Raw genomic sequence first — 27,385 nt, forward strand, 5'->3', positions numbered from 1 at the left:
CAAAAAAATCGCAGCCTGTTGTTTCGGTCTCCTTAGAGGGTTAAGGCCGGTGCTCAAGTTCTTTGATGCCCCGACTAGACAGCTTGTGGTCCAGGCAACCGTCATCTCTCGTCTGGACTACGCCAGCTCTCTGCTGGCGGGGGCTAACCAGGCTGAGTTAACACGCCTGCAGCGGGTGCAGAACGCCGCGGCGAGAGCCATTGTTGGACTTCCTAAGTTCTCCCCGGTGTCTCATGTCATCCGCTCCCTGCACTGGCTCCCGGTTAGGAAGCGTATCCTCTTCAAGGTCCTGTGTCTGACCTTTAAAATCCTTAGAGGCATAGGTCCTGAGATCTTGGCCAACTCTATTTCCTTCTATGTCCCTACCCGCAACCTTCGATCACAAGGTCAGGCCCTTGCTGTTGTCCCCAGATTTAGGCTTAGCCGGATGGGAGGCCGTTCCTTCAGGGTGAGAGCTGCGTCACTTTGGAACACCCTCCCGGTTGAAATTCGGCTGATAGAGGACTTGCTGTCGTTTCGTAGAGCCATAAAAACTTTCCTATTTTAGCTCTTCTGTTTTAGCACTTTTTTGTAGCATTCTGCCTTGTTGTGTTATGACTGCTCCGTGTCTCTGCGCCGGGATGCTCCTTCGCTGGAGTCGCTGTGCGCATAACAAATTGTTATAACATAACATAACATAACATTTAACACCACTAGAGTATCAGATAGAAACTCCTGTATCCCATTAATGGCAGAAGAATTCCAGATACACCTTCCCGAAGAAGTATGGAAGGCAACATCACTGCCATTAAGAGACCAGGGTGCAGTGGACATGGGATTTAAAGAAATGGTTATAAACATTATGCTGTGGTCACTCATGGAAGTAGATATGATCTTAAGATCCTGAATAAAAGGAAACAAACCATAGTCAGCAATAGCATAGTCCAAGATGGAAGACCCAAAAGGAGATTTGTGAGTAAATTTAGCGGGCACGTCGGAAGGCAATCTCCCATTTAAAATAAGACCATCTACGGCCGCTAATTCTTTTAACAAAATCTTCCCTCTTTTGTTTGTCACTAACTTATCAGGAAAGAGTGTTTGAGGAACAAAATGCGCCTCTTCTTTAAATTTATTCCTAAATAATTTTAAGCTAGCGTTAGAGATTTTACAATTCAAATCTCCCACAAGCAAAATTTCAGGAGGCGATGAGACATTTTTGATTTTATCAATATAGCCAAATAACTGCTTCAATATCACATTAAAACGCTCTTCTGGAGGAATGTACACATTTACAATTACGATAGGAGAATTAATGCCGTTGTTGAACAGGTTTTCAATGGTTATCGCCTGGAAAAATTTACTAGGATCAATATAATGGGAGAATCTCCATTGCAATTTGTTAGATAATAAACAGGCGATTCCCCCCCTAGCATGGCCCCTCTTAGAAGGGGCAGCAGAGACTTCCAGGACATAAAAATCCTTAGGGACAACCAACATACTGATACACCATGTTTCCTGTAAACAAATCACATTCGCTTCTAATGAGGATAGGAGCGCAAATTTCTCCGGACTACTGTGAATCCCTGCCGCGTTCCAAGAAATGATTTTTAATGAGGTGTTAAAGATGATGAAACAATCTGGGATTATCCTTATTTTTAGTAACTAAGGCGCTGTGGAGCCAATTCCACTGATTATTATCCTCTAGGGACGAATTCTGGATCAGCGGAAGAGGCCTCACTTGCGAGACTGAACGTTTTCCCTTAGAGACCCAAATCTTCAGGTCTGTAGGGGGAAAGGAAGTCCCATTTTGCTCATCCCTACTACATACCTCCCCAAAAGAAGGGTTTGTATGACAAAGATTATACAGCGGGAGAATATCAATACCTATACGTTGGAAATTCTCCGCTCGCTGCAATATCAGATTTACAATAATTGGAGAATAAAATTTCACCCTTATGCTTGAGACCCTAACTTCCCCCATCAGGGACACCAACTCAATGTCCCTAGTCTGGATATGGCGAAGACTTTCAATCTCGCTAAAACACTTAAGAAGCCAGGCTCTATTTAAAGGTAAATCAACATCAAATAATGGTAAGAATTCTAGCACAAGAGTGTCCACTGAAGATTTTTGAGATGTTAAACGACGGTCCGAGAGGGGGCGGTCACCAGTCTCCAAGGCTGCCAGAAACGGGGGGGCCAAAGGGTTGAGAGCCCCAATTGGATATTGAATAGTAACTCCAGCCGTAGTCGGTGGTGAAAGTCCAGGAGGGGGTCCCCCCAATTGTGACACAACTTCCGAGGGCGTTTGCGATCGTAGTTCATTTGTGACCTCTACGGGTGAGGATATAATCGAATTCAATTCAATTTCCGCCTTTAAAGATATAGGATTCGGCTCCAAGTCGTTTTCATCATTCTCCAGAGCAGCCAGAGAATTTTGAAAGATTATTCGGCGCTGTCTTTTCTTCATGTATTTTCGGATTGTTTTCCTTTTATTCCCTTTCTTGTTTCTGAGTTTACCATTTTTTATCTTTACCTCATGTTTATAGTCCAAGGGTTCTTGTTTATTTTCAGACATAAAGATGGGGAAAAGTTCTTGCACCACTTTTGGGCCGGGAGTAGATTTGTTGTCCTCCTCGATCTCTAGGACTGAGTTCTTGACACAGTTGGGCACTGCAGTTAAGGGGATGGTTGTAATATGAGATTTCAGCCCTGTCGTTACAGCCTTCATGGCGGAATCCGCTGATTGCTCATTTATTTTCCCTTTAAGCAAACTAGGTTCCATCGTAGAAGAGGGAACACTCCTTGTGTCAGACGACTTTTGTAGCAGTGCCTTTAATATTTGAGTAACTGACTCTAGGATACAGTCCGAGTTTCCTACAAATTTCCCCAAAAGGGCTAAAATGGAAGCTAACAGTTGTTCCAAAGCAATCATGGATTCGGAGATTGGCTTTTCACACGCTTCCACAGGACGGCATATCCCAGAAAGGATAAGACCCGGACTCCCAGAGACATCTAACAGGTCGGACATATCCTGTCCGTTTAAAGAAGGGGTGCTACTATACAACAGTAGCCCAGATGGGGTAGCGCCCCCGAAGGCTTAATAGGGTCTAGACTCTCAAATTTAGCTGTATTAACATATCGGCCACAAAGTTCAAGATCAATAGATAAAGAGGACTGATCACCCCCCAGCCTATCCGTCACCGCAGCTTGAGGCAAAGATGGTTGATTCAAGCATTCCCTTTCGGCTACCAATGGGTCAGAGTTATTGACTTCCTTCCCTTTAGGAGAAACACGGGAAGGGGACACCACTGCCGCGGGATGTGAAGATATAGGCTGCACGGGGGGAGACAAAGGATCTATAATGGCTTGAGTATGAGGCTCTTGACCCATAGCTCCAGGTGAATCTTTTACAGCAATGTTAGATTTCTTAGAAGAAGACATGTCCAAAAGCTCAAAAAGCTGACATTGACCCTTCAACGGGGGATTATTTAAAGATTTATTCCTTATACGGATTATATCCTTTTCAACACCAGGAATGCCTCCTACTTCCCTTCCTGAACGTAGTTTTTTTGACATATTCTGTAGGGAGATTCAGCAGTTGTTTTAATGTACAAAAAGGAACTTAGGACCAGAAGAGTTATCACTTAAAAAGATGCAAACTAAGATACTATGTTGCAATTAAAATAATAAATAATAATTATAGTCCTGAATGGGCAGGAATGGCTGACCGGTAGTAGAGTGAGAGGAGGCAACCGGTGAAAACCAGTAGATCGATCTTCCTCCGACTAACAAGCGTATCAGTGTTAGCTAGATACCGAACAATATCACTGGAAAAATAACCGGGCCCAGCCCAGCCTACCTCGGCCACTGAGGGCCACAGAGGGCCCGCCCTTTGCCCGGGCTTAGCCCGGCGTCTAGCTCGCGTCCCGCGAGACGGGGGTGGTCCGCTATTTCTGCGCCTCCTGGCGCGCTGTTGACGCGGCGTGCGCCGCTTCGCCTTCTGGGAATTGAAGTTCCCTCGACCGCGCTCCTCTCGTCCACCTCGTACTCCCAGCTGACAGTGGAGTCGGGCAACGCGAGGCGGGAGGCGGGAGGGCAAGCAGCAGCAAATCAAGGTCTCAGCAGGTCTCCTGTTCGTCTGGCCAGCGACAGCGCTTATCCGGTAGAGGTTCGCCCCCTCGCCCGGGGTGGTCCGCTATTTCTGCGCCTCCTGGCGCGCTGGCGCGCTGTTGACGCGGCGTGCGCCGCTTCGCCTTCTGGGAATTGAAGTTCCCTCGACCGCGCTCCTCTCGTCCACCTCGTACTCCCAGCTGACAGTGGAGTCGGGCAACGCGAGGCGGGAGGCGGGAGGGCAAGCAGCAGCAAATCAAGGTCTCAGCAGGTCTCCTGTTCGTCTGGCCAGCGACAGCGCTTATCCGGTAGAGGTTCGCCCCCTCGCCCGGGGTGGTCCGCTATTTCTGCGCCTCCTGGCGCGCTGTTGACGCGGCGTGCGCCGCTTCGCCTTCTGGGAATTGAAGTTCCCTCGACCGCGCTCCTCTCGTCCACCTCGTACTCCCAGCTGACAGTGGAGTCGGGCAACGCGAGGCGGGAGGCGGGAGGGCAAGCAGCAGCAAATCAAGGTCTCAGCAGGTCTCCTGTTCGTCTGGCCAGCGACAGCGCTTATCCGGTAGAGGTTCTGGCAGTTGGAACTGGCAGTTATTTCCCCATTTTTAAAAAAGGTGCACGGGATGACCCTGCATGTTACAGACCGATCTCGCTTTTAGATTGCGCTGTTAAAATGAAAGTGGTATTAGATCGTCTAACAGCATGGCTCGATCATTTTAATGTTATTTCTGATTTACAGTATGGTTTTAGGCAGGACAAAGGGAAGCTGGATAAATGTTTTAACTTGTATTTAGTGATTGGGAAATACACCATTGCCAAGAAGGGAATTTTACATCTGGCTTTTATGGATTTGACTCAAGCATTTGATTGTGTAAATAGGTCTAAATGATGGTTGATTTTAAGCAACATGAGCCTTGATACTGAGCTGTTAGCTTTTTTACATACTGCCCACAAAAACACCACGGCTGCAGTCAAATATAATAAGGATGACGGTCTGACGGATACCTGGGCTGTGAAGAGAGGGGTTCGACAGGGATGCATCTTGGCCTCCTTGCTGTTCACATTTTACATTAATAAGCTAGGGGATTTTTTAATATCAAGCTGTAAAGACATCACCAGGGCTGGCACCAAGATGATCCCTGCACTCCTGTATGCAGATGAAGAGGTCCTGCTTGCTTGAACCACTTTGGGCCTCCAACCACTTTTAGATGGTTTTATAGATTTTATGGACTCTTTAGATCTGACCTCAAATTTTACTAAATCACATACTATGTCCATAGGCCCTCGAAAGGCCTCTAAGGCTAAATTTTATTGTTAAGGGGCTGAACTAACTAAAGTCCCTACCTTCCCCTATTTAGGGGTACTTTTTGAGGAGCGTGGGTTTTGGTGTGCACAAATTTTGCAAAAAAAGAATACCTTAACTAGAGTGGTGGGGGCTACTCTCAATTTTGCTAAAAGATAAGGGTCAAAACCTTTCCCCGCCTTGTCGAAGAGCTACAAAGAAAAGTGCATCCCCATGGCAATTTATGGCTGCGATGTCTGGGGTTACAAGGACGGAAAGGATATTCAGGGGGCTGAAAACAAGTTTATGAGTATGCTCCTGGTAGTCCAGCCCACTACCCCGACATTTATCTTACATGAAGAATTAGGGGTGGGGGACATTTCGGATTGGATTACGGTAGCCCCCCTGTTGTGTTGGCTGAAAGTTTGGGCTTGTCCCATTATTACCTTAAATCAACTCATAATCACGGATTGTGTAGCGCTGGAGGGGGCTGTACACATTCCTTGCTTAAAATATGCAATGGAGCTGACAAAATGTCTCGCCTACACCAACCTATACCTGAGCCCTAAGCCGTTGGGTAAAGTAGCAGTCATAATTATCAAATAGCAGTTCCTGGACAAACGCAAGGGGTTCAGGGAGGAGAGGGAGTTAACCACGCCCACCGTAAGAAGGTATGTCACATTGTCCTAGAGCAAACAAGTCAGACCGTATTTACTTGTTAGCAATGCTTTTCATCGCTTTGTGTTGACTAGATTCCGTCTGCATTTGGTCCCTTGGCTTTTGGCCTTTCCTCAAGAATTTACCAAACCTGGTACTCTAAAACCTTGCCTTGCGACAATTTCTCACAGCAAGGTACCTTCTTTTTTCTCTGATTTTTATCATTAATTGCGCAGAAAGTTTATATTAACGCTGATAAGAGATTGCTATTTCACCTAAGTTAGGCCTGCTTTACTGTACCTTCAAATGTTACCCTGCCCTATGGTCTGTTTCGGGGTTGCAAGTTTTTTAACGGGGGTCTTCAGGCATAGGAAAAAGTTGTCTTTGCAGTAGCTAGCCTGTTCTTTCTTGTCTTGTGCCTAGGGCCCATTTTATGTCAGCATGTGCACTTTATGATATCCTGCCCAATGCATTTGGTATTTAGCATTCTGCACTTTACATAATGTATCCCCCTTAACCTCAAACCAAAATCCTGGCTTTTTTATTGATATAAATGATGCTCCCATTTTATCTTTTTATATGATCAAGCTTTTATAAATCAAATCTATGTTGATGAAATGTATATATTTTTTATTGGCATTTTAATCACTCAAGCGTAGACAGACACAAGCAGTGACACGACCATTCTCCCACAGCATTGCATTACATCACCGCGTCCAAAGGGCGGGAATCATTAGACAGTATGCAGATTTATCGACTATATTGCTCAACTAGGATAATGCCAAAAGCAGTAGAGATAATAAGGGATGATGGACGCACATGAAGGCACAGTAGCACAGATATGCCTATTACAGTCTCAATCTCAGTGCCGTGTACAGCTAAAGATGCCAGCAAATCTATTGTGTCCCAGTTCTAATCTCTCACAAAATGGTCATGAGCTAGGGAATATGTTTTTCAGATCTGCACACTGGGGTCGCCTTTCCAACTAAGAACAATGTATCCAACATAGAAAACGAAAACTTTGAGAGAAAGAGAGAGAAGAAAGAACATGAAAGAGGAGAAAAAGAAAGAGAGACCAAGGAGAGACAGGGCGAGGGTGAGCAGTAAGTCCTTAATGCCGTGGGCACAGGCCAACAAGACTGGGATGTTATGGTATCCGAGGTCAATGGTTAGTGCGGGTTGCATACAGATATTGGACGAGGCTGCCTAGACCAGGGGGAAGGGCGAGGTGTCCGGGGCCTGCGGTGAGGAGCCCGCCTGGGGGGGGGGGGGTTGTTAAGGCAACATCGTCAGTGTTTCTCCAGAGGCTGGCGCAGCCGGAGGGTATACAGCATCCTCAAAGAGGCGCAAAGCCCGCAGCTTGCAGAAGTAGTCTACAAGTGGTTGCCATATTTTGGTGAAGTTAGTGTCTCGAAGCTGCAGACGCGCCGTGAGCAACTCCATTGCCATCGTGTGCCACAGGCGGGTGATCCAAACGCTGGTCGGAGGCGTTTCAGTTTTTTTCCAGTAAAGAGCAATGATTTGCTTGGCAAGCATGTGGAGGCTTAAGTGTCAGTCTTGGCGGTTCATGGCACGTAGGTTCACCGGCTGGAGACCAAGGACAGTCGTGGTCGGATCGTCGGGCAGCGGGTAGCCAATTACCAGCTTTATGAAGTTATGGACCTCTTTCCAATAGGTGGTCAAGAGCGGGCACGCCCATCAAATATGCAAAAAGTCACCTGTAGCGGCAGCTCAACACCAGGAGAGAGGCGAGGAGTTTTATGGAGCCTGTGAGGAGTAACACCACTGTGTCATGACCTTGTACGTGGATTCCCGCTGGGGTATGCTACAGGAGACGTTCGGGATATCTCGGCACAGGTGGTCCCATTGTGCGGATGTAATGTCGGCATCCGAAGCCAGCCGCCACCACGACTGATAGGCATGCGGGACAACCCGCTGAGAATGTTGGAGGACTTGGTATGTACGAGAGATTAAGCCACTGGAATTATCGAAGGAGCGCACCAGTCGCTCAAAAGGAGTAAGAGGGCGAATGGCCGCCTGTGTCAAGCAGGATGCCTGAACCCAGTATCTAAGTTGAATGTATTGAGATCTGGCACCTTCGAAGAGCTGGAAAGTCCCGCTTGCATTGGTCAAAAGTTTTTGAGAGAGTCCCCCATGAAGAGGTCCCGAATCGGCCGACAACCCCCTTCTGTCCAGTCTGAGAAGTAGGGTGGATGGCAGGCAGGCGGGAAATGTAGGTTGCGATCAATGAGAGTGTGGGGGGATGGGAAGGATGCGAGACCTCTTCACAATGCTAACTTGTCCCAGATATTGAGTACCGTTTTGGTAGGGACCGCTATATAGGCACTACGAGAGTGGGCCTTCTGCGAGAGCCAAGCAAGGTCCCAAATGAGTCGACACATCACTGCCCTGTCCATATGAAACCAGACTTTCTTACTCTCCCACGCCATCCACTGGAGATGTGACGCCCAATTATATTCTGATAAGTTAGGACAGGCCAGTCCCACCTTGTCACGCGGTAGCATGAGCATCTTACTCGAGAAGCGCAGTCTAGACCCTCCCCGGATGAAAGTGGTAGGTTCACACTGAATGCCCTGGATATGGTGCTGCGTTGGAAGTGTCTGAAAAAGATAAAGTACCTTTGGGAGGATCGACATTTTGACAGTGTTCAGGCGCCCTAACCAGGAGAGCGGAAGGGATTTCCACGCCCTTAGGTCTGCTAGGACCGCTTTCTTACACTCCTGCCAAGTCGCTTGGGACCACGTGGCAAGGTCAGGGGTCAGACTGAGCCCCAGGTACCAGATGGTGTGAGACGCCCATTGATAAGGGACAAGAGACTGTAGCACAGGGATCTCCTCTGCAGGAATCGTGAGGTTTAGAGCCCATGACTTTGCGTGGTTAATTTTGAGACCCGAGATTAGTTCAAACGATTGGAGCAGTCTACGTAGGGCCGGTAAAGAGTACCGTGGTTGGGATAGTGTAAGGAGGAGGTCATCTGCGAACAGAGCGATTTTATGTTCCATCGCCTCGCCACCCCCCCTCCAGAGTTTAATGCCATGAATATCAGAGGCTGGTGGATCATGGTAGCAAGGGGTTCCACTATATGGGCAAATAGGAGAGGGAATAGAGGACACCTCAAGGCGGGTGCCTCTGTGGATGGACATGGGCCTAGTGAGTTGGCCATAGACCCACACCTGGGCCAGAGGGGAGAGATAGGGGGCCATAATTTGAGCGATCATCTGGGGGCCCAAACCTATTTTTTGTAGGACTCCCAGTCTACTCGATCAAATGCTTTCTCAGCATCGAGCGATAACAAGCAAGAGGGTATCCTCCAGTGGTGCGCCTTCCAAACTAGGGGCGTGCAGTACGTTGTACGTTATCTGTGCACTGCCGTTGGCGAGTAAAGCCCACCTGGTCCGGCTCAATGAGCCCTTGAAAGTGCGGGTCCAGACGCTTAGCTAAAAGTTTAGTGTAGATTTTAAGGTCCGTATTAAGGAGCTAAATGGGGCGAAAGGAGGAACAGAGCGAAGGGTCTTTTCCTGGTCTGGGAATTAAGGCAATTTCCGCCATAGCCATTGATGTGGAAGGTCCTACTGTGTCTGTGAAAGAATTAAAAAGTCGGAGCAGGTAAGGCTTAAGTTGTGGGAGAAAGGCACAATAGAATGAAACCGGCAGGCCGTCCGGTCCCAGAGATTTCCCAAGTGGAAGGTCCTTCAGGGCGCCGGCGATTTCTTCTGGGGTGATAGGGTCCTCCAGAAGTTGAGCATGATAACGGCCAATTGGGGACCATTCACAGGCGTCCAGGGCAGCCCACACCTGATCTGGGCAAGACAATTCCCCAGCATAAAGGGACGAGTAGTAGGTCTGAAAGGCTTGAAGTTTAGCTTCCTCAGTAGTAGCCCATGTACTGTCCCCTAGTTTTATGTTTAGCGATGTGCGTCTTGGTGGCCCTTGTCCGAAGACGACGTGCCAGGACCGTGCCCCCTTTGTCTCCCCCTCATAGTACCTTTGCTTCAAGGCCAAAAGAGCATGTTCTGCCTTGTTCGTTCTGTGTGCTCTTAGCTGACCGTGAAGCATAGCAAGGTGTTTCTTGTGCAGCACCAGGGGGTGTTCCTGGTCCAAGTGTTAGAGCGCCTTTATGTCCCAGGAGAGCTTGTCTTCAGAGAGGAGGGCTTCCCGAGCCAGAGCTATGGCAAAGGACTATGCAACCGTGGATGGTGGCCTTGAGCGCTTCCCAGACCACGGGGAGTGGGGTCTCTAGGAAGTTCCACTGCTTTGACGGGATTCCTGAGGCATGTGGAGGGAGGCGCCACCTGGGGGAATGGTTGGAGCAAGAGAAGTGGTCTTGGATGAGAAACTCCACATGAGCATGGTCAGAGACAGAAATGTCGGACGTGGATGCCGAGAGGGTGTCCTTGACAAGAGAGTGTGAGATGAAGAGGTAGTCAATGCCCCTCCCACCCCGCGCCCCTCCCACCTCCCCATATATGCCGGACGCTGTGCGGTGAGGTGAGCGACCCCTGACCCTCCTGGTAGGTCGCTCCCCCTCCACACAGCTCCGACTGTGTGCCCCTGCTGCCACTGCCACTGCCGCTGGTAAGCGTCCTCCGTCCTTTTTGCTTTCTGTGCCACTGTCACCCCCTCTTGTGCCTTGTTTTCTGCTCTGCGCCACTCATCCCCCCCCTTGTGCCTCATTTTGCCTTCTGTACCACTGTTTCCCCCTCTTCGTGCCTCCTTTTCTGCTCTGTGCCACTCGTTTCCCCCGCTTGTGCCCCATTTTGCCTTCTGTACCACTGTTTCCCCGCCGCAGTGCCCCCTTGCGGCCCCGCCACCTGCCCACTCACTGCTCCCGCCTCCCAGCTGCTCCTCCCTCCCACCTTCCCATATTTGCCGGACGCTGCATAGCCGCGCAGCGGACGCGCGCAGCGGGTGTGCCGCTGGCACCCCGAAGGCAAGCCCGTTTGCACCCGTCCGCGCCCAGCGCAAGAACCCCTGGACCCCGCGAACGCCACAACACCAGACTCCACTACAACGTCAGCACCCTCCACACACTCAACGCCGGCCGAAACCACACCTGCTTCCAGGCTGCCCCAAAACGGACCCACGGACCCTTCTCCTGCCGCACCTTCACCTGCGACAGCACGACCAAACCTCCAAGGACTGGACCCAACCAGCTCTGCTGCATACTCCTCAACACCCGCTCCGCACGCAAACACACCGTCGAGCTCTGGGATCTGCTCAACACCTCCGCCCCAGACGTGGCCTTCCTGACTGAGACCTGGTGGAACGACTCCTCGGCGCCTGACATCGCCATAGCCATCCCGGACGGCTACAAGATCACCCGCAGGGATCGCGCCAACGGAATCAGAGGAGGAATAGCCGTCATCCACAAGTCCACCCTCAAGGTCGCCACACACGCAGACGACACCCTGAACACCGCCGAACACCTCCACTTCCGGATCCACACCGACCCCAACACCACCCTCAGAGGAACACTCATCTACAGACGCCCCAGACCCCGGGCTCAGTTCAGCGACTCCATCGCCGAACTCGCCAGCACCCACGCACTCGCCTCCACGGACTACATCCTCCTCGGGGACATGAACTTTCACCTCGAGAACAACAACGATGCCAACTCCGCCACCCTGATCGACAACCTCGCCAACCTTGGCCTCAGACAACTCGTCACCGCACCCACCCACGCCGCCGGCCACACGCTGGACCCAGTCTTCTCCACAGGCACCCACGTCGCCTTCGACCACTCCATGAACTCCACTGGACCGACCACCGCTGCATCAATTTCACCTTCAAGAAACCAACCACGCACCACCGCACCCAACAGCTGCCTCGCCGCTGCTGGAGCAAAGTCACCGAAGACCAGCTGATCACCACCCTCGCCCAGAACCCACCCGCCGACCCCACCAACCCAGACGCCGCAGCCTGCAACCTCAGACAGTGGATCAACGACTGCGCCAACTCCCTCGCCCCGCTCAAGAAACCCTCCAACAGCCATGCCAGCAAGAGAGCCACCAGGTTCACCGACGAGCTCCAGACCTCCACTCGCGCATGCCGGAAACTGGAGAAGATACGGCTCCACGAACGCACACCGGACAACCACACAGCCCACAAGGACGCCACCCGCAGACATCACCACCTGATCAGATTAGCCAAGAGATCCTCCTTCAAAGACCGCTTGGATAACAACGCACACGACAGCAAGGAGCTCTTCCGCATCGTAAAGGAACTCTCCAACCCCAGCACCAATGCCAACGATATCCCGCCCTCACAAGAACTGTGCGACTCACTAGCCATCTTCTTCCACCGCAAGATCGCTGACAATCCACGACACCTTCAACACCACGACCTCCCCGACTACGCCAGACTCCACCTCCCCTGTGAACACTACCAGCGCCAACAGCCTGACCTCCTGGTCCAACGTCAACGACGACAAGACAAGCAAGGTCATGAACTACATCCACTCAGGATCTCCGTCCGACCTGTGCCCACACCACGTATTCAACAAAGCAGATGCAGCCATCGCACCCCAACTACGGAAGGCCATCAACATCTCCTTCGAAACAGCGACATTCCCGGAAAGCTGGAAGCACGCCGAAATCAACGCCCTCCTCAAGAAGCCCAAGGCGGACCCCAAGGACCTCAAGAACTTCCGGCCCATCTCCCTGCTCACGTTCCTGGCAAAGGTCATCGAGAAAATCGTCATCATGCAATTGGCCCGCCACCTGGAAGACAACAACATCTTGGACGCGTCCCAGTCCGGATTCAGACGAAACCACAGCATCGAGACAGCCCTCATCGCCGCTACAGACGACATCAAGCACCAACTAGACAACGGCGAAACATCAGCCCTCATCCTCCTGGACCTGTCAGCCGCCTTCGACACGGTCTGCCATCGGACTCTAAAGACACGCCTCCTAGAAGCCGGAATCCAAGAGAAGGCCCTTGACTGGACCACGTCCTTCCTCTCCGGCAGAACCCAGAGCGTCCGCCTTCCACCCTTCCAATCCGAAGCCACCGACATCATCTGCGGCGTCGCCCAGGGCTCATCTCTCAGCCCGACGCTGTTCAACGTCTACATGGCACCCCTCGCACAAGTGGCCCGCCATCACAACCTCAACATCATCTCCTACGCCGACGAGCTCATCCTCTCTCTCACCAAGGACCCACACACCGCCAAAACCAACCTCCACGAGGGAATGAAGGCCGTCGCCGACTGGATGAGGAGCAGCCGTCTGAAGCTGAACTCAGACAAGACAGAGGTCCTCATCCTCGGACCCACCCCCTCAGCCTGGGATGACTCCTGGTGGCCGACCACAATGGGAACAGCACCAACACCAACTGACCATGCACGCAACCTAGGATTCATCCACGACTCCTCCCTCTCCATGTCTAAGCAGGTCAACGCCGTCTCCTCCTTCTGCTACAACACCCTCTGCATGCTCCGCAGGAGCTACAAGTGGATCCCGACCGAAACAAGAAGAACGGTGACACAGGCCCTCGCAGCACAAGACCGGACTACGGCAACATACTCTACGAAGGAATCCCAGCCAAACACCTACGATGACTACAAAGCATCCAAAACGCCTCCGCCCGACTGATCGTCAACGTCCCCCGCCACAGCCACATCACCCCCCACCTGAGAGACCTACACTGGCTCCCCGTCGACAAGAGGATCACCTTCAAGCTCCTCACCCACGCACACAAAGCACTCCACAATGCCGGACCAGCCTACCTGAACAGCAAACTCAGCTTCTACACCCCCACCCGCCAGCTCCGCTCCGCCAGCCTCGCCCTCGCTGCTGTCCCCTGCATCCAACGAACGACCTTCGGCGGCAGATCCTTCTCCGAACCTCACCGCCAAAACCTGGAACACCCTCCCTACCCATATACGGCAGACCCAAGACCTACTCCCCTTCAGAAGACTCCTCAAGACCTGGCTCTTCGAGCAGTAGCAGCACCCCCCCCCCCCCCCCCTCCCCATAGCGCCTTGAGACCCTCACGGGTAAGTAGCGCGCTTTACAAGTACTCTGATTGATTGAATGCACGAGTAGAAACAATGAACGTGGGAGTAATAAGAGTAATCACGGGTATCCGGGGAATGATAATGCCAAATATCTAGGAGGCCATGATCCGTTAATCACCTCTTTAATGCGGAAAACATAGCCTCCGTCCCATGAAACGAGCCATCGCTGCTGTCGAGTTCCACCTCCCACACCAGGTTGAAGTCGCCCCCCAAGATAAGGTGAGAGTCCTCGTGCGTTATCTGTTCTCTCAGTAAACCCCTGAGAAATAAGTCTTGGGCCTGGTTCGGGCATAAATATTGCATAGAGTGTCCTAGCCTGGAGAGATTTTGGGGGGCCATTGAAGAAGAGCTCACAGAGGTTCTGGGGTGGGAGGTTCTCCATGACCCAAGTCACTCACTGCTTGGGATCACGGATGGGCTGGATGGGTCCAGAAATGACAAGATATTTTTTAACGCAGCCACGATTGTAGACAAGCGCGACATAGCGGTGGTATGGAAATGTCCCGATCTGCCGGACCTGGTGAGGTGGTGCAGGGGGGTGGACTAGTGCGTGACCCAAGAAAAAGCCCTGTACATGGCAAGAGGATGCCCTAGGAAATACCGTAGGGTGTGGGGTAAATGGCTGGGCACTGTGGAAGACTCGGAGTGATTCACTTCCTTACCTTGCTTGTGTATTTCTCATTGAGTGCGGAACTGGGGGACGCTATGTTCTCAAAGATGTAATTGATCTAGTGTCCTCTGTGTTTTTGCTGATTTGCGTTTTATGTTCTAAACCAATCAAATTGATTATCAAAAAAATATTGCATAGAGTGAGGATGCATTGCCCGATCCCGACCACCACCTTGAGGAATCTACCATCTTTGCCGCGGACTATCCTGGAATTGTTCTGGCGAATGCCTGCCCGACAAAGGATTGCCACCACCACCGATTAAGTGGATGCAGATGCCCAGAACTGAAGAGGGTATCGTGGATGGGCCATGCGAGAAACATCTTCCCGAAAAGGTGCGTTTTCTGCAGGAAAATGATGTCTGGGTTTTTCTTTAAGAGGCATCGCCAGATCTGGTGACGCTTATTGCAGGAGTTGAGACTCTTTACATTTAGGGAGAGGAACTTCAGACTGGGGATGGCGGTCATGATGGAAGTGTGTCACGCGCTAATGCCATCTCCAGCAGTGAAATGGAAGAGGGGCGCAATGCGGCCCCACCCCTCCCAAGGTGGTCCCCAAGAGGGCAAGGGAAATGGGGGTTCGTTGCGGGCACAGAACAAAGCTGAAGGGAGAGGAAGCAACCTGCACTAGGAAGAAAGTGCCCACCACGATCAGTGCCACCCTCCCGCCAAAGAAGGGAAAGAAGAGAAAAGAGAAAAAAGGGAATAAGCAAAAGAGGAGACACAGAGTACCCAAAAATAACAATGGCCAACAGGCCTATTCCAGTCCAGAAGCAAGCCAGATGCAGCGGCACAGGCCATCCCCAGAGATGTCATTCTTCGAAGAATAAACAGAGGGAGCGGGTCTCAGAGGAACAACATCGCCGTCCATGAGTAGGATCCGGATCTGCCGCCAGGGTGCAGTCTAGGAAGGCGATCCTGTCAAGAGAGCAAATGGACAGCCAATTTCGCTCTCACGGGGGGGGCGGCGTAAGCAGTGGAGGTCCAGAGAGCATGTAGAAGCGCCTATTCGTTACTCGTTGATGGGCTGGGAGCCCGGGGGTGAGTGGCCACCATCGAGGGAGCGGAGGTGATGTATAATGTCTTGCTGCGCCCGAGACGAGGCGCAGTCACCGCGATGGGATGGGCGTCTAGAGCGGTGTACCTTAGCCCCGGGGATTTCACCGAACAGAGGGCCTGGGAGGTGGCAGAGGTAGAGCCTTGGGACGTCCCCCCCGGGGCAAGAGGCCCCCACGGACCCTCACCGGTTGCCCGAGCGGGCTCGGTGTGCAGGTCAGAGCAGCAAGGACAAGAGGCCAAGGTCTAAGCCAGACAGGGGGGGCACCCCTGCACCTCTCTCACAGGTACTCAGGGTCAGGCCTCCCACAAAGATCAGAGAGCAGGTTCAGGAAGCCAGAGGGTCCCCAGGGGCCTGGCGTGCATGTACCACCGTAAGCACGGACACCCCTCCCGGAGGCACTTTCCCACTCTTCAGCGCTGGGGGGCAGCGTCCCAGCGCTCCCAAAAGGCACATCAGACATGGGTGCCATCCAGTGGCCGGGGTAGCAAGGCCCTGTGAAGTGCCAGCAGCCCCTCAACGTCCAGGGGGGCCTCCCCGAAGTGTGCTGTGACCTCCATGGGAGACGGCCGTGTCCCCGGTCCTCAGCACCCCTCACCTCAGGCTGCAGGTGAGGAACAGGGCTCGCAGATGTCTAGAGGGGTTGCAGCAGAAGGGCTCGCCGGCGTCAGGGCCCGTCGAGGTCAGAGTAACGCCAGGCTGCAAGCAGGGGCACCCTCCAGGGGTCTCAAGGGCGCTCTTGATGTTGGGGTGAGGAGTATCCACAACGCCGGGGGAGAACCGGGAGGCAATGTGCTTTGCTCACTCACCGGCAGGTTCCAGCGACGTCACAACAGCACAGCGGGGGAGCACGCCAGGTCACCAGGCCCCGTAGTCCACTAGCAGGTGCCTGGGACGGCAGCGTAGGCAGCGCAGCCGTGCGCCCCCAGAGAGTCCACGGAAGGGGTCTGGACCCCAAGGACGTCACCCCGGTCGGCCGATGAAAGGGCCGGCTCCCCAGGGCAGTGGTGGAAAGATGAGGGAGGCCCAGGCGAGTGACCCCCAAGGACCGGGAAGGCCCAAGATGGCGGCCACCATGCCCCCGACCGAGGCCCAACACAGCAGCTCCCATTACGAAGCTCTCAACAGTCCAGTACTCCCGACAGCGTCTCTAGGGGGTCCCTGGGCCCAGCCAAGTATGAGGCGCCCCTGCTGCTGCGCTGGCGGCGCACTCCAGCCCTCCCGAAGGCCCAAGAGGGTAGGAGCCTAAGATGGCAGCCAGTTGGGCAACGGGCATGAGATATCTCCGCTGCAGGCCAGCACCGAGGGGCACGGCCCTCACACCCCCGCTGCAGGACTCCGCCGGCCCCACCAGGTGTCCCCGAAGCAAGGGAGCAAGGCAGAACAGCAGTCAGGCTGCCCCGGAGAGCACAGGGTCAAGGGCTCTAAGAGGGTGGCTGCACCCACGCGGGCCAAGGCACCCGCCAATTGCTTCGCTCAGGCCACCAGTTGCAGGGCAGGAGAGGTGTCGAACCCCCCCAAGAGCCGCCTTGGTCCTCCACAGAATAGGCGTCCTAGAAAGATTCGCCCAAGAAACTGCAGTACTGCTGAATTAGCTTTAATCGGCGGAGGCAGTCCGGAGCTCCCACCGCGTGTGTCTCACTCCAGAGGTAGCGAGACCATGCCCCCCCAAAATGTATCTTTTTAACATTCTTGCTTTTAAGGCTTTTAGTTGCTGAATAAAGTACCTTTTGACTTGACGTGAAGAGGTATGAGTTGGGGTACTTCCTTGATGTCCTATTATGGATATAATTTAATGGGAAATTAAGTATATAGTTGAGACTTGTATTGAATTTAGGGGATGGCTCAGTGGAGTATTGAGTAAGTTAATATCTGTGGGCTAAACGATATGGCTAAAAGGAGAAGGATTCAAGAGAATAAAAAAATGTAAGCAGATATTTATCGCTTACAAGAGACCCATATTGCCTGGAGTGATAGAGCCCTATTAGAATCATTGGGGTTGAATGTTCTCTGTTGTACAACCCAGGAGACGAGAATTAAGGAGGTGGCCGTAATAGCAAAGGGGAAGACCATCATTAACAGCCGTAAGGCAGTAGATAAGTACAGGAGATGGGCGATGGTGGAGTGAAAATATTTACAGGGTCCTTTACACTCTGCTAAATATATGCACCAGTCTTGGATCACCCAGCTCTGTTTAATTTCTTAGCAACAGAGCTGCCTACTTGGCATGCCCCATACATTGTAAGCGAGAACTTCAATCTGAAAGGTTCTAGAGGAGGGCATGGGAAAAACGTAGGGTATTATACAGGACGTAAACTGCAGGCTTATAGATCTTTCAAGTATCTTGTAAAGAAAATATGGCTAGTAGATATCTGGGATATTTTGAAACCGTCCGAATCTGGGTACACGCACTATTCAGCCCCTCATAGTACATTTGCAAGACTGGATTATTCTTTTGGACCATCATTGGTCAGGGGGGTTAGAGCTCTTATCAAGACTGATGTCGGATCATAACCCTCTTGTTTTAGTGCTACCTCTTGAGGAACTGTGGGAGGATTCCCAGAAGATGGTCTTTTGAGAAGAGTATTGTATGATCCGGAATTTGTAAGACATATGAAAGGTTGGATTCCAGAATTGTTTTTTATTTAATTGGGGCAGCTCTCCCCTGGTGATAGTTTGAGATGCACTTAAGGCTGGATTTGGAGGGAAACCCTTAGGTTTAGGATCAAAAAACAGAGGCAGCATTAACTTCAGATCAGAGAACTTTATCAAACATTGAGGGAAGAAGAGGCAAACTTGGTTGCTGCCGGCTCATCTGGGCAAGAATATTTCCCCGCTCTGAATCTCATAGCAATAATCAGGTCACCTTTGAATTAATTTACGGCTAAGAAGACAGACAAGAAATTTGTGGCTAGAGCACAAGAATAGTATGAATATAATGAACGAGTGGGGAGGGTGTTAGCAATCCGGACGAGGCAAAAACGGGCCGTAGGGCATATAAATGAAGTCCGGAATGGGCATGGTAGAGTTGTTACAGATCCAGAGATTAGAGAAGCTTTCCGGGTTCATTATGTTGATTTATATAAAGCTCCAGCAGCAGCTTGTCCTGAGGACTTAGAGATGTGTTTGACCCCATTAATACGTAAAAAGTAGCCGCAGATAAGCAGTCACTGCTAGGGGCAGAATTCTCTCTTGAAAAATCCAGCTAGTCCTCCAGGACCTCCCTTCTGGGAAAGCAGTGGGAACTGACTCTATTCCCCTATATTTTTATAAAGTGTTTTCATTAGAACATTTGGGTGAGCTGTTGGAAATATCTAGGCAGTTTAGAAATGGAGAGCCTCCCTCAGATTCATGGGCAACAGCTATGGTTATAGTTTTCTTCAAGAAAGCAAGGAGGCTGTTGATTTAGGATCCTATGGGCCAATTACGCTGTTAAACAGCGACATAAAACTCTAATCTAAGATTTTGGCAAACAGACCGAGTCACATTATACATATAGATTAGTATCGGTCAGGCAGCATTGGTTTATCCCGGGGAGGGGGACTGTGGATCATGCGCAACTTGTAATCACATTGTTTGATGCTACTGAAAATGTAGAAGATCCTAATGGGGGTCAACCTGTTGGATGCAGAGAAGGCATCGACAGGGTGTCCTGGGAGTATCTGTGGAAAGTTATGGAGGCCTTTGGATTGGGGGCCTTTTATTCAAGCAATTCGACTGATGTACTCCAACCCAGTAGCTTGACTTCAGATTATGGGACATGAATCCCAGCCTTTTTATATAGAGAGGGGGCACATGGCAGGGATGTCATGCCTTTCCCTTGTTATTTGCTTTATATATAGACCCCCTCCTTTGTAAACTGGAAGCCTCTATTGACGTTATACCAATTTGTCTGCATGGATGGGACACGAAAACATTGGCTTATGCAGATAATGTAGCAAATTGTCACAAGAGACCCAGATAAAGCTCTTTTCGTTATCAAAAAGATTACTGAGGAATTTCGAGCCTATTCTGGGTATTTGCTAAATAAGGGTAAAACTTAAGTAGTGGTAAAGAGATATACGGTTACCCATGAGTGTCATGTTGTAGATCAGGCTGTTTACCTGGGGGTCACCATTTCTGATAAATTGGAACAGTTAGTCAAAATAAATCTTTCTCCGAATATTAAAAAAGCTAAAAAGGACTTCACAAGATGGGACAATCTACATCAATCTATTTTGGGGAGATGTAATTAGGTCTTCCTCCCAAAGGTACTATATATGTTTCGCACACTCTCTCTGGAATTCGAAAATGTCCGGTTAAAAACGATACATTGGTGGCTAGGTTTATCTGGTCATATGGGAAAATCAGGAGGATCAATATGCTGTTGTGCCTTCCCAGAGAAAGGGTGGGGGGGGGAGTCAGTTTTGCAATATCTTCACCTTCTCTTTGATAACAAGGTAACGAGGAGGTAATTGAGGGGTATGTCCCATCAATATTTGGGTTAGTAGTCAGGACAGCTGCGAAGGGATGTCTGCTGAAAATCTTTGAGCCAAGCTATTATAAAAGAAGACGGTTCAAGATTATAATGGCAGCGTTTAGAAATTGGACCGGGATTCGGACGAAACTGGGAATAGGCCGCTATAGTTGGTATACCCCTTTGCACCGGAATATCCAACTGTTTGAAATATTCCATGATGGCTGTTTTTCTAAAGGGGAACGAGTTGACCTTGGTAGGTTAGTTTTTTTTTTTTGATAAACTATTTTATTGGGGTTTTAATGGTTTGAAACACCAACAGCAGTATTAAAACATTATAGTAAGACACATACCATATAGTGATATAAGCAATAAGGTGTACATTCGGGCAACTCATCAGCAACATAGTAAACATTACATAAGTAGTGTGATGCACACTAGTGAGACGGCACCTCTAGTTAGGCAATCTGCCCAAGCCTTTTCCCCCATACCATGTTTCCGGGGACACCTGCGGGCTTCGTATACCACCCGCACCTGTTGCGCGCACCAGTCCACACCCCTCCTCCATTTCGCCAGGGCGGGCAGCCTATCAGCCAACCATTGAATGAATGAATAAGCTTTTCTAGAGCACATAGCTACCCTAAGGCATTCCAGTGCTATCTGTGGACGCGGACAGAGGAGGCATCTTTACTGGCTGTTGATTTGGAAAAAACAGTTTTTTAGGAGTTTTCGGAAAGATGAATGGTTAGACTCCCTACGTAGTCAGAGAGGGAGGGAGTTCCAAAGCTTGGCAGCGTTCTAGGAGAAAGAGCGGCCCCCACTTTTGCCCTCTTTATTTTTGGGAGGACAGTGAGCAAGAGATTAGCCGAGCAGAGGCTTCTGTTAGGGCAGTACGGGACAGCGATGGATTGGTTACTGGGTGGGCCTTTCCCCCAAAATGACTTGTGGGTGATGCAGAGGTCTTTCAATTTGACTCTCTCCAGAATGGGCAGCCAATGCTGAGTGTTCAAAGCGGGTTTGGCGGATTGCCAATGGGGGATTTTGAGAAGCAAGCAAGCTGCACAGTTTTGAATGACCTGAAGTTCGGAGATGGTGGATTGGGGGGCTCCCAGACAGGGTGCATTCCTGTAGTCCATGCGTGATAGAATCAGTGCTTGGCCCATTATCCACCTAGCAAAGAATGGGAGAAGAGGAAGATTTTTCTCAGCATGCCATAGCATGTGGCCGACAGTTTGGCTGCTTGAAAGTCCAAAGTCAGGAATTGGTCCAGCCATATGCTCAGACTCTTGATCTATTTTTTGGGTACTGGTTGGGGCCCTAGACAATTTGGCCACAGTAGCCCAGGATTGAAAGCTGTGTGTCAATATCACGCTTAGCCTCCAAAAGGGCTGTTCCCAGGAAGGACCTCTCCACCCTTGTTCCCCCCTCAAATAACCCAAGTACAATCAGTGTGGGTGACATAAGAATCCCCCAGCCCAGAACCTCGGACAAATCCCTGAGCACCTCCATCTAGTAGGTAAATATGACTTTGCAAGCCCAAACCATGTGGTAAAAAGTTGCGGGTTCAACATCGCATGATGGGCAGGAGGGGTTGGGTAGTAGGCCAGCCCTATGTAGGTGTTGTAGGGAAAGATAAACTACATGGAGATAGTTGGTTTGAATGAGACACAGCCTGGACGATGCCATTAGTGCGTCCCTCCAGTCCTTATCCTCCATGGGTCCCACCCAGCCCTCCCATCGATTCCTGAGGTGGTTGAGTGTCCCGGGGGAGTCAATAATGAGTGTAAGGTAGATCAGTGAAATTCCTCCTCTGCTCATGTGTCCCATCAACAGTTTAGCTTCCAGTGGGCTGAATTTTGGCAGGGAGCCCGATGGAAGGGAGTGGGAGACAAAGGATTATCTGAGTTGAAGGTATTTGTAAAACTGAGAGTGAGAGAAGTTGTATGTCTGGTGCAGCTCATGAAAGGACTGTATACGATTCCCCGACCAGACATCCCCCAACCTTGTGCTGTCAATACAGTTCCAGGGGCGAAAGCCACTAAAGGACGCTGTTTCCTTTAACCAAATGTCAAGCTAAAGTAGAGTGCTGCGCAAGCCTGGTTTTCAGCGCACGTGTCGCATGGCCACTCTACATGCGAGAAACACCGCCCGGGTCACCATTGGCAGTGAAAGGGGGATTGGCGCTCCATAAACCATGTTCTGACTCTGGGAGAAGTACAACAGCTAGACCTCCACTTTGTAAGCGGGGTCCGACCACCCCCTGCCCCCATCTGGTCCTCTCTGGCAGTGTTAAAGGGCTTTATGTGGTCACAGGAATGATGTTGTCGCTCTGTCTAGGGCAGAGAACCAGGTCTGGGGCAGCAGAAGCACTGAGTATAGGAGACGGTATTTGAAGTTCCTTAAGGCTCAAGCATCCAACCTCCGTTTAAAAAAGACGTACTGTACATATTTCCTGGCCGTTATCAGCAAGTCGATCAAGTAGTCCTCCATCATGAGAACAGCTAAAAAACAAATCCCTCGCTCCACTGTAATTAATAAAGCGCAATGCACTGGGTTCCTCTGTTCCCTTTTCAAACAAATCAAACAAATCGTTTGTACGCCCAGGAAACAATAACCACCCATCACTAGATTGTGAATATCTGAAGCAACCTCAGGCTAAGACGAAGTACACCAGTCATTAATAAATGCAATAACACCTCCCCTAGCCACCCCCACCATTTCCTCAGGATGGTGCCATTCGCCAGAGCCTTTGCTAGCCCACTTCTTCTTTTACAAGCCACTTCCGTTGAGAATTAAAGATCTTGATAATTGCGCATGTCCGTCAAGGTCTCAACGTTCGTGTTCTGAACGTCTGATGGTGGTACGAACGTACCCCCAGTAAAAAAACAATATACCAGGGCACTCAGGATCAGTCCCTCTCACCTGTGCATAGGACCACGGCTGCTCCTCCTTCCTGCCTCTTAATGCTCCTTCTCATGGGTCAGGGAGTCCGGGGGCTGTGCGTGGGGGCTTCAAGCTCCTATTCTGGGACTGGGATCCTCGCAATGGCTGCTGCTCCTGTATGGTGGGGTGGAGGAGGTAATAAAGTCCACTGACACAGCTGTGATAATTGCGGGTCAGTCGTTCGGGAGTAGCAGTGCGACAAGAATCACTGGAAGAGGTTGAAGAGAGGATGTGGGCTCACGGCTGAACTGCGGACTTTGGAGCTAAGAAACCAAGGTTCGAGCCTCTGAGTCGACTCCACATCCTGTGGTTCTGGTCAACACTTAATCTCCCCGTGCCTACCAAAAAAAGAAATTGAATGTGTCCTTGTGTAACATAACTGGTGCTCATGTAAAGCGCTCCAATACGCGCTTTATAAATCAACAAAAAAAATAAAAGGAATAGCGACACTGACACGGATGAGGAGAAACCGCAGAAATAGAGCGCTGAGCATACCGAGGAGAGGCGACAAGGAATCCCCCTTTCCCATAAACAAGAGCCTGCCTGCTCCCGGAGCCTGATGGTAGGTGTAGTCACGCATTCAGGACCGCTCCGCCAATCCAGGAGCAGCGCTGTCGGTCGGCTTACCTCGCTTGGACTGCTGGGAAGGCTAGCCCGTGATGGATGGGGTTGCAATGACTTACTATTGTTAGTCCTCGTACAATGGCTGATGTTAGCTGTAAACAGCGCGCACTGGGACCTGTCACCCTGCAGATGTATTGTGTATTTGTGGTTCTTCCGGTGATGTTATACGTCTGACCTAAAGTGTCATTTTTTGAAAAGTAAACACAGTGACAACGGACATAGAAGTAGGACTACATGTAGGCAACGATTTCAACGGTTTAACTAACATCAGGGTTTTATATTAGATCAGTGGTTCCCAAACTGTGCACCTTGGCTCCCTGGGGAGCCGTCAAACCTTAATGTTGATTGGGTTGTTGGCTTCAGTTAAACTAACTAGACTTACATTTTTGATGTTAATGAAGTGACATGCCTATAGCTGTAATGTCTATTAAACACACTAAATATTATTAAATATTGACATTTGTCCTTGAATCATGGCTACTTCCAGTACACATACATTTCCAGACAGGCTTGCTCTCTTCTTGAGCACAGGGAAGTAAAACACGATATACGGCATAATGCCAACATTTAGAACCTAGCAAGGAGGGATGTTTAAAAAAAGTCAGAGGAATGTGTGTTACTTGCATTGATTTGGAGGCAATTTTAGGGAGAAGACAGAAACAAGCATTGGAAATGCAATAGGGCTCGCATTAGGAAAGTTTGAGCTATTGGTCTTATAAATGAATTTTTTTTGTGTTATTTTTTAAAATAGCTAAATTAATAGCTTTGTCATTTACAATGCTCATAGTTATAACTTTCGCAAATGTGACACCTATAGCATTTGTAATGCAACATGTTTTGTATTTACGCGACTTAGATGTATTGATATTACAAATAACAATGGCTTTTGTTTTAAATAATTAATACTTAAATAATTTATTTAATTTGTAATGGCAATAGCTTAAACTTTTGTAAATAACTTTTGTGAAGATTATGTTCAGTGTTTTTTAATGTGACGAAAATCCAAGAACAGAAGTGAAATATTAACATCTTTTTGTGATTTGTAATAAAGCGTGAAAGCTTGAAAACAGCTTGAAACATTGAAAGAACATATTTGAACCAGTGATGCTGTGGTTGCGCTGAGGGGTGCTGTGGTTGCGCTGAGGGATGCTGTGGTTGCGCTGAGTGGTGTGTGCATCGGTGGAGCTTAGTGGGTGCATTGGTGGAGCTGTGTAGTGGGTGCATTGGTGGAGCTTAGTTGGAGCATCGGTGGAGCTGTGTGATGGGTGCATCGGTGGAGCTGTGTGGTGGGTGCATCGGTGGAGCTGTGTGGTGGGTGCATCGGCGGAGCTGTGTGGTGGGTGCATCGGCGGAGCTGTGTGGTGGGTGCATCGGCGGAGCTGTGTGGTGGGTGCATCGGCGGAGCTGTGTGGTGGGTGCATCTGTGGAGCTGTGTGGTGGGTGCATCTGTGGAGCTGTGTGGTGGGTGCATCTGTGGAGCTGTGTGGTGGGTGCATCTGTGGAGCTGTGTGGTGGGTGCATCTGTGGAGCTGTGTGGTGGGTGCATCTGTGGAGCTGTGTGGTGGGTGCATCTGTGGAGCTGTGTGGTGGGTGCCTCAGTGGAGCTGAGTGGTGGGTGCCTCAGTGGAGCTGAGTGGTGGGTGCATCGGTGGAGCTGTGTGGTGGGTCCCTTGGTGGAGCTGTATGGTGGGTGCATGGGTGGAGCTGTATGGTGGGTGGAGCTGTGGAGCTGTGTAGGTGGAGCTGTGTGGTGAGTGCATCGGTGGAGCTGTGTGGTGGGTGCCTCGGTGGAGCTGTGTGGTGGGTGCCTCGGTGGAGCTGTGTGGTGGGTGCCTCGGTGGAGCTGTGTGGTGGGTGCCTCGGTGGAGCTGTGTGGTGGGTGCCTCGGTGGAGCTGTGTGGTGGGTGCCTCGGTGGAGCTGTGTGGAGGGTGCCTCGGTGGAGCTGTGTGGTGGGTGCATCGGTGGAGCTGTGTGGTGGGTGCATCGGTGGAGCTGTGTGATGGGTGCCTCGGTGGAGCTGTGTGGTGGGTGCATCGGAGGAGCTGTGTAGGTGGAGCTGTGTGGTGGGTGCATTGGTGGAGCTGTGTGGTGGGTGCATCGGTGAAGCTGTGTGGTGGGTGCATCGGTGAAGCTGTGTGGTGGGTGCATCAGTGGAGCTTAGTGGGTGCATTGGTGGAGCTGTGTGGTGGGTGCATCGGTGGAGCTGTGTGGTGGGTGCATCGGTGGAGCTGTGTGGTGGGTCCCTTGGTGGAGCTGTATGGTGGGTGCATGGGTGGAGCTGTATGGTGGGTGCATGGGTGGAGCTGTGTGGTGGGTGCATGGGTGGAGCTGTGTGGTGGGTGCATCTGTGGAGCTGTGTAGGTGGAGCTGTGTGGTGAGTGCATCGGTGGAGCTGTGTGGTGGGTGCATTGGTGGAACTGTGTGGTGGGTGCCTCGGTGGAGCTGTGTGGTGGGTGCATGGGTGGAGCTGTGTGGTGGGTGCATCTGTGGAGCTGTGTAGGTGGAGCTGTGTGGTGAGTGCATCGGTGGAGCTGTGTGGTGGGTGCATCAGTGGAGCTGTGTCGGTGGAGCTGTGTGGTGGGTGCATCGGTGGAGCTGGGTGGTGGGTGTATCGGTGGAGCTGTGTAGGTGGAGCTGTGTGGTGGGTGCATCGGTGGAGCTGTGTCGGTGGAGCTGGGTGGTGGGTGCATCGGTGGAGCTGTGTAGGTGGAGCTGTGTGGTGGGTGCATCAGTGGAGCTGTGTGGTGGGTGCATCAGTGGAGCTTAGTGTTGGTGGAGCTGTGTGGTGGGTGCATCGGTGAAGCTGTGTGGTGGGTCCCTTGGTGGAGCTGTATGGTGGGTGCATGGGTGGAGCTGTGTGGTGGGTGCATCTGTGGAGCTGTGTAGGTGGAGCTGTGTGGTGAGTGCATCGGTGGAGCTGTGTGGTGGGTGCATTGGTGGAACTGTGTGGTGGGTGCATGGGTGGAGCTGTGTGGTGGGTGCATCGGTGGAGCTGTGTGGTGGGTGCATCGGTGGAGCTGTGTAGGTGGAGCTGTGTGGTGAGTGCATCGGTGGAGCTGTGTGGTGGGTGCATCAGTGGAGCTGTGTCGGTGGAGCTGTGTGGTGGGTGCATCGGTGGAGCTGGGTGGTGGGTGTATCGGTGGAGCTGTGTAGGTGGAGCTGTGTGGTGGGTGCATCGGTGGAGCTGTGTCGGTGGAGCTGTGTGGTGGGTGCATCGGTGGAGCTGGGTGGTGGGTGCATCGGTGGAGCTGGGTGGTGGGTGCATCGGTGGAGCTGGGTGGTGGGTGCATCGGTGGAGCTGTGTGGTGGGTGCATCAGTGGTGCTGTGTGGTGGGTGCATCGGTGGAGCTGTGTCGGTGGAGCTGTATGGTGGGTGCATCGGTGGAGCTGGGTGGTGGGTGCATCGGTGGAGCTGTGTAGGTGGAGCTCTGTGGTGGGTGCATCGGTGGAGCTCTGTGGTGGGTGCATCAGTGGAGCTGTGTCGGTGGGTGCATCGGTGGAACTATGTCGGTGGGGCTGTGTGGTGGTTGCATCAGTGGAGCTGGGTGGTGGGTGCATCGGTGGAGCTGTGGTGG

The 27,385-nt window shown here is 51.2% G+C and overlaps 1 protein-coding gene across 4 annotated transcripts in view; it reads right to left on the minus strand.

Annotated features, from left to right (window-relative positions):
• LOC144784177 (uncharacterized) overlaps positions 1-24,064 on the minus strand; it is a 129,837-nt gene extending 105,773 nt beyond the window's left edge. For 2 of the 4 annotated variants that reach the window (XM_078662847.1, XM_078662846.1), the window contains exon 1: positions 23,869-24,064. Coding sequence is in view for 1 of the 4 variants with exons in the window: in XM_078662844.1 (XP_078518970.1) it covers positions 23,165-23,219 (55 nt within the window). In the remaining 3 variants the exon portion in view is untranslated. The other 2 variants (XM_078662844.1, XM_078662845.1) reach the window with 2 other exon arrangements.
• Positions 24,065-27,385: the final 3,321 nt, after the last annotated feature.

This window comes from Lissotriton helveticus, chromosome 10, assembly GCF_964261635.1.
Source record: "Lissotriton helveticus chromosome 10, aLisHel1.1, whole genome shotgun sequence".
NCBI lineage: Eukaryota > Metazoa > Chordata > Amphibia > Caudata > Salamandridae > Lissotriton > Lissotriton helveticus.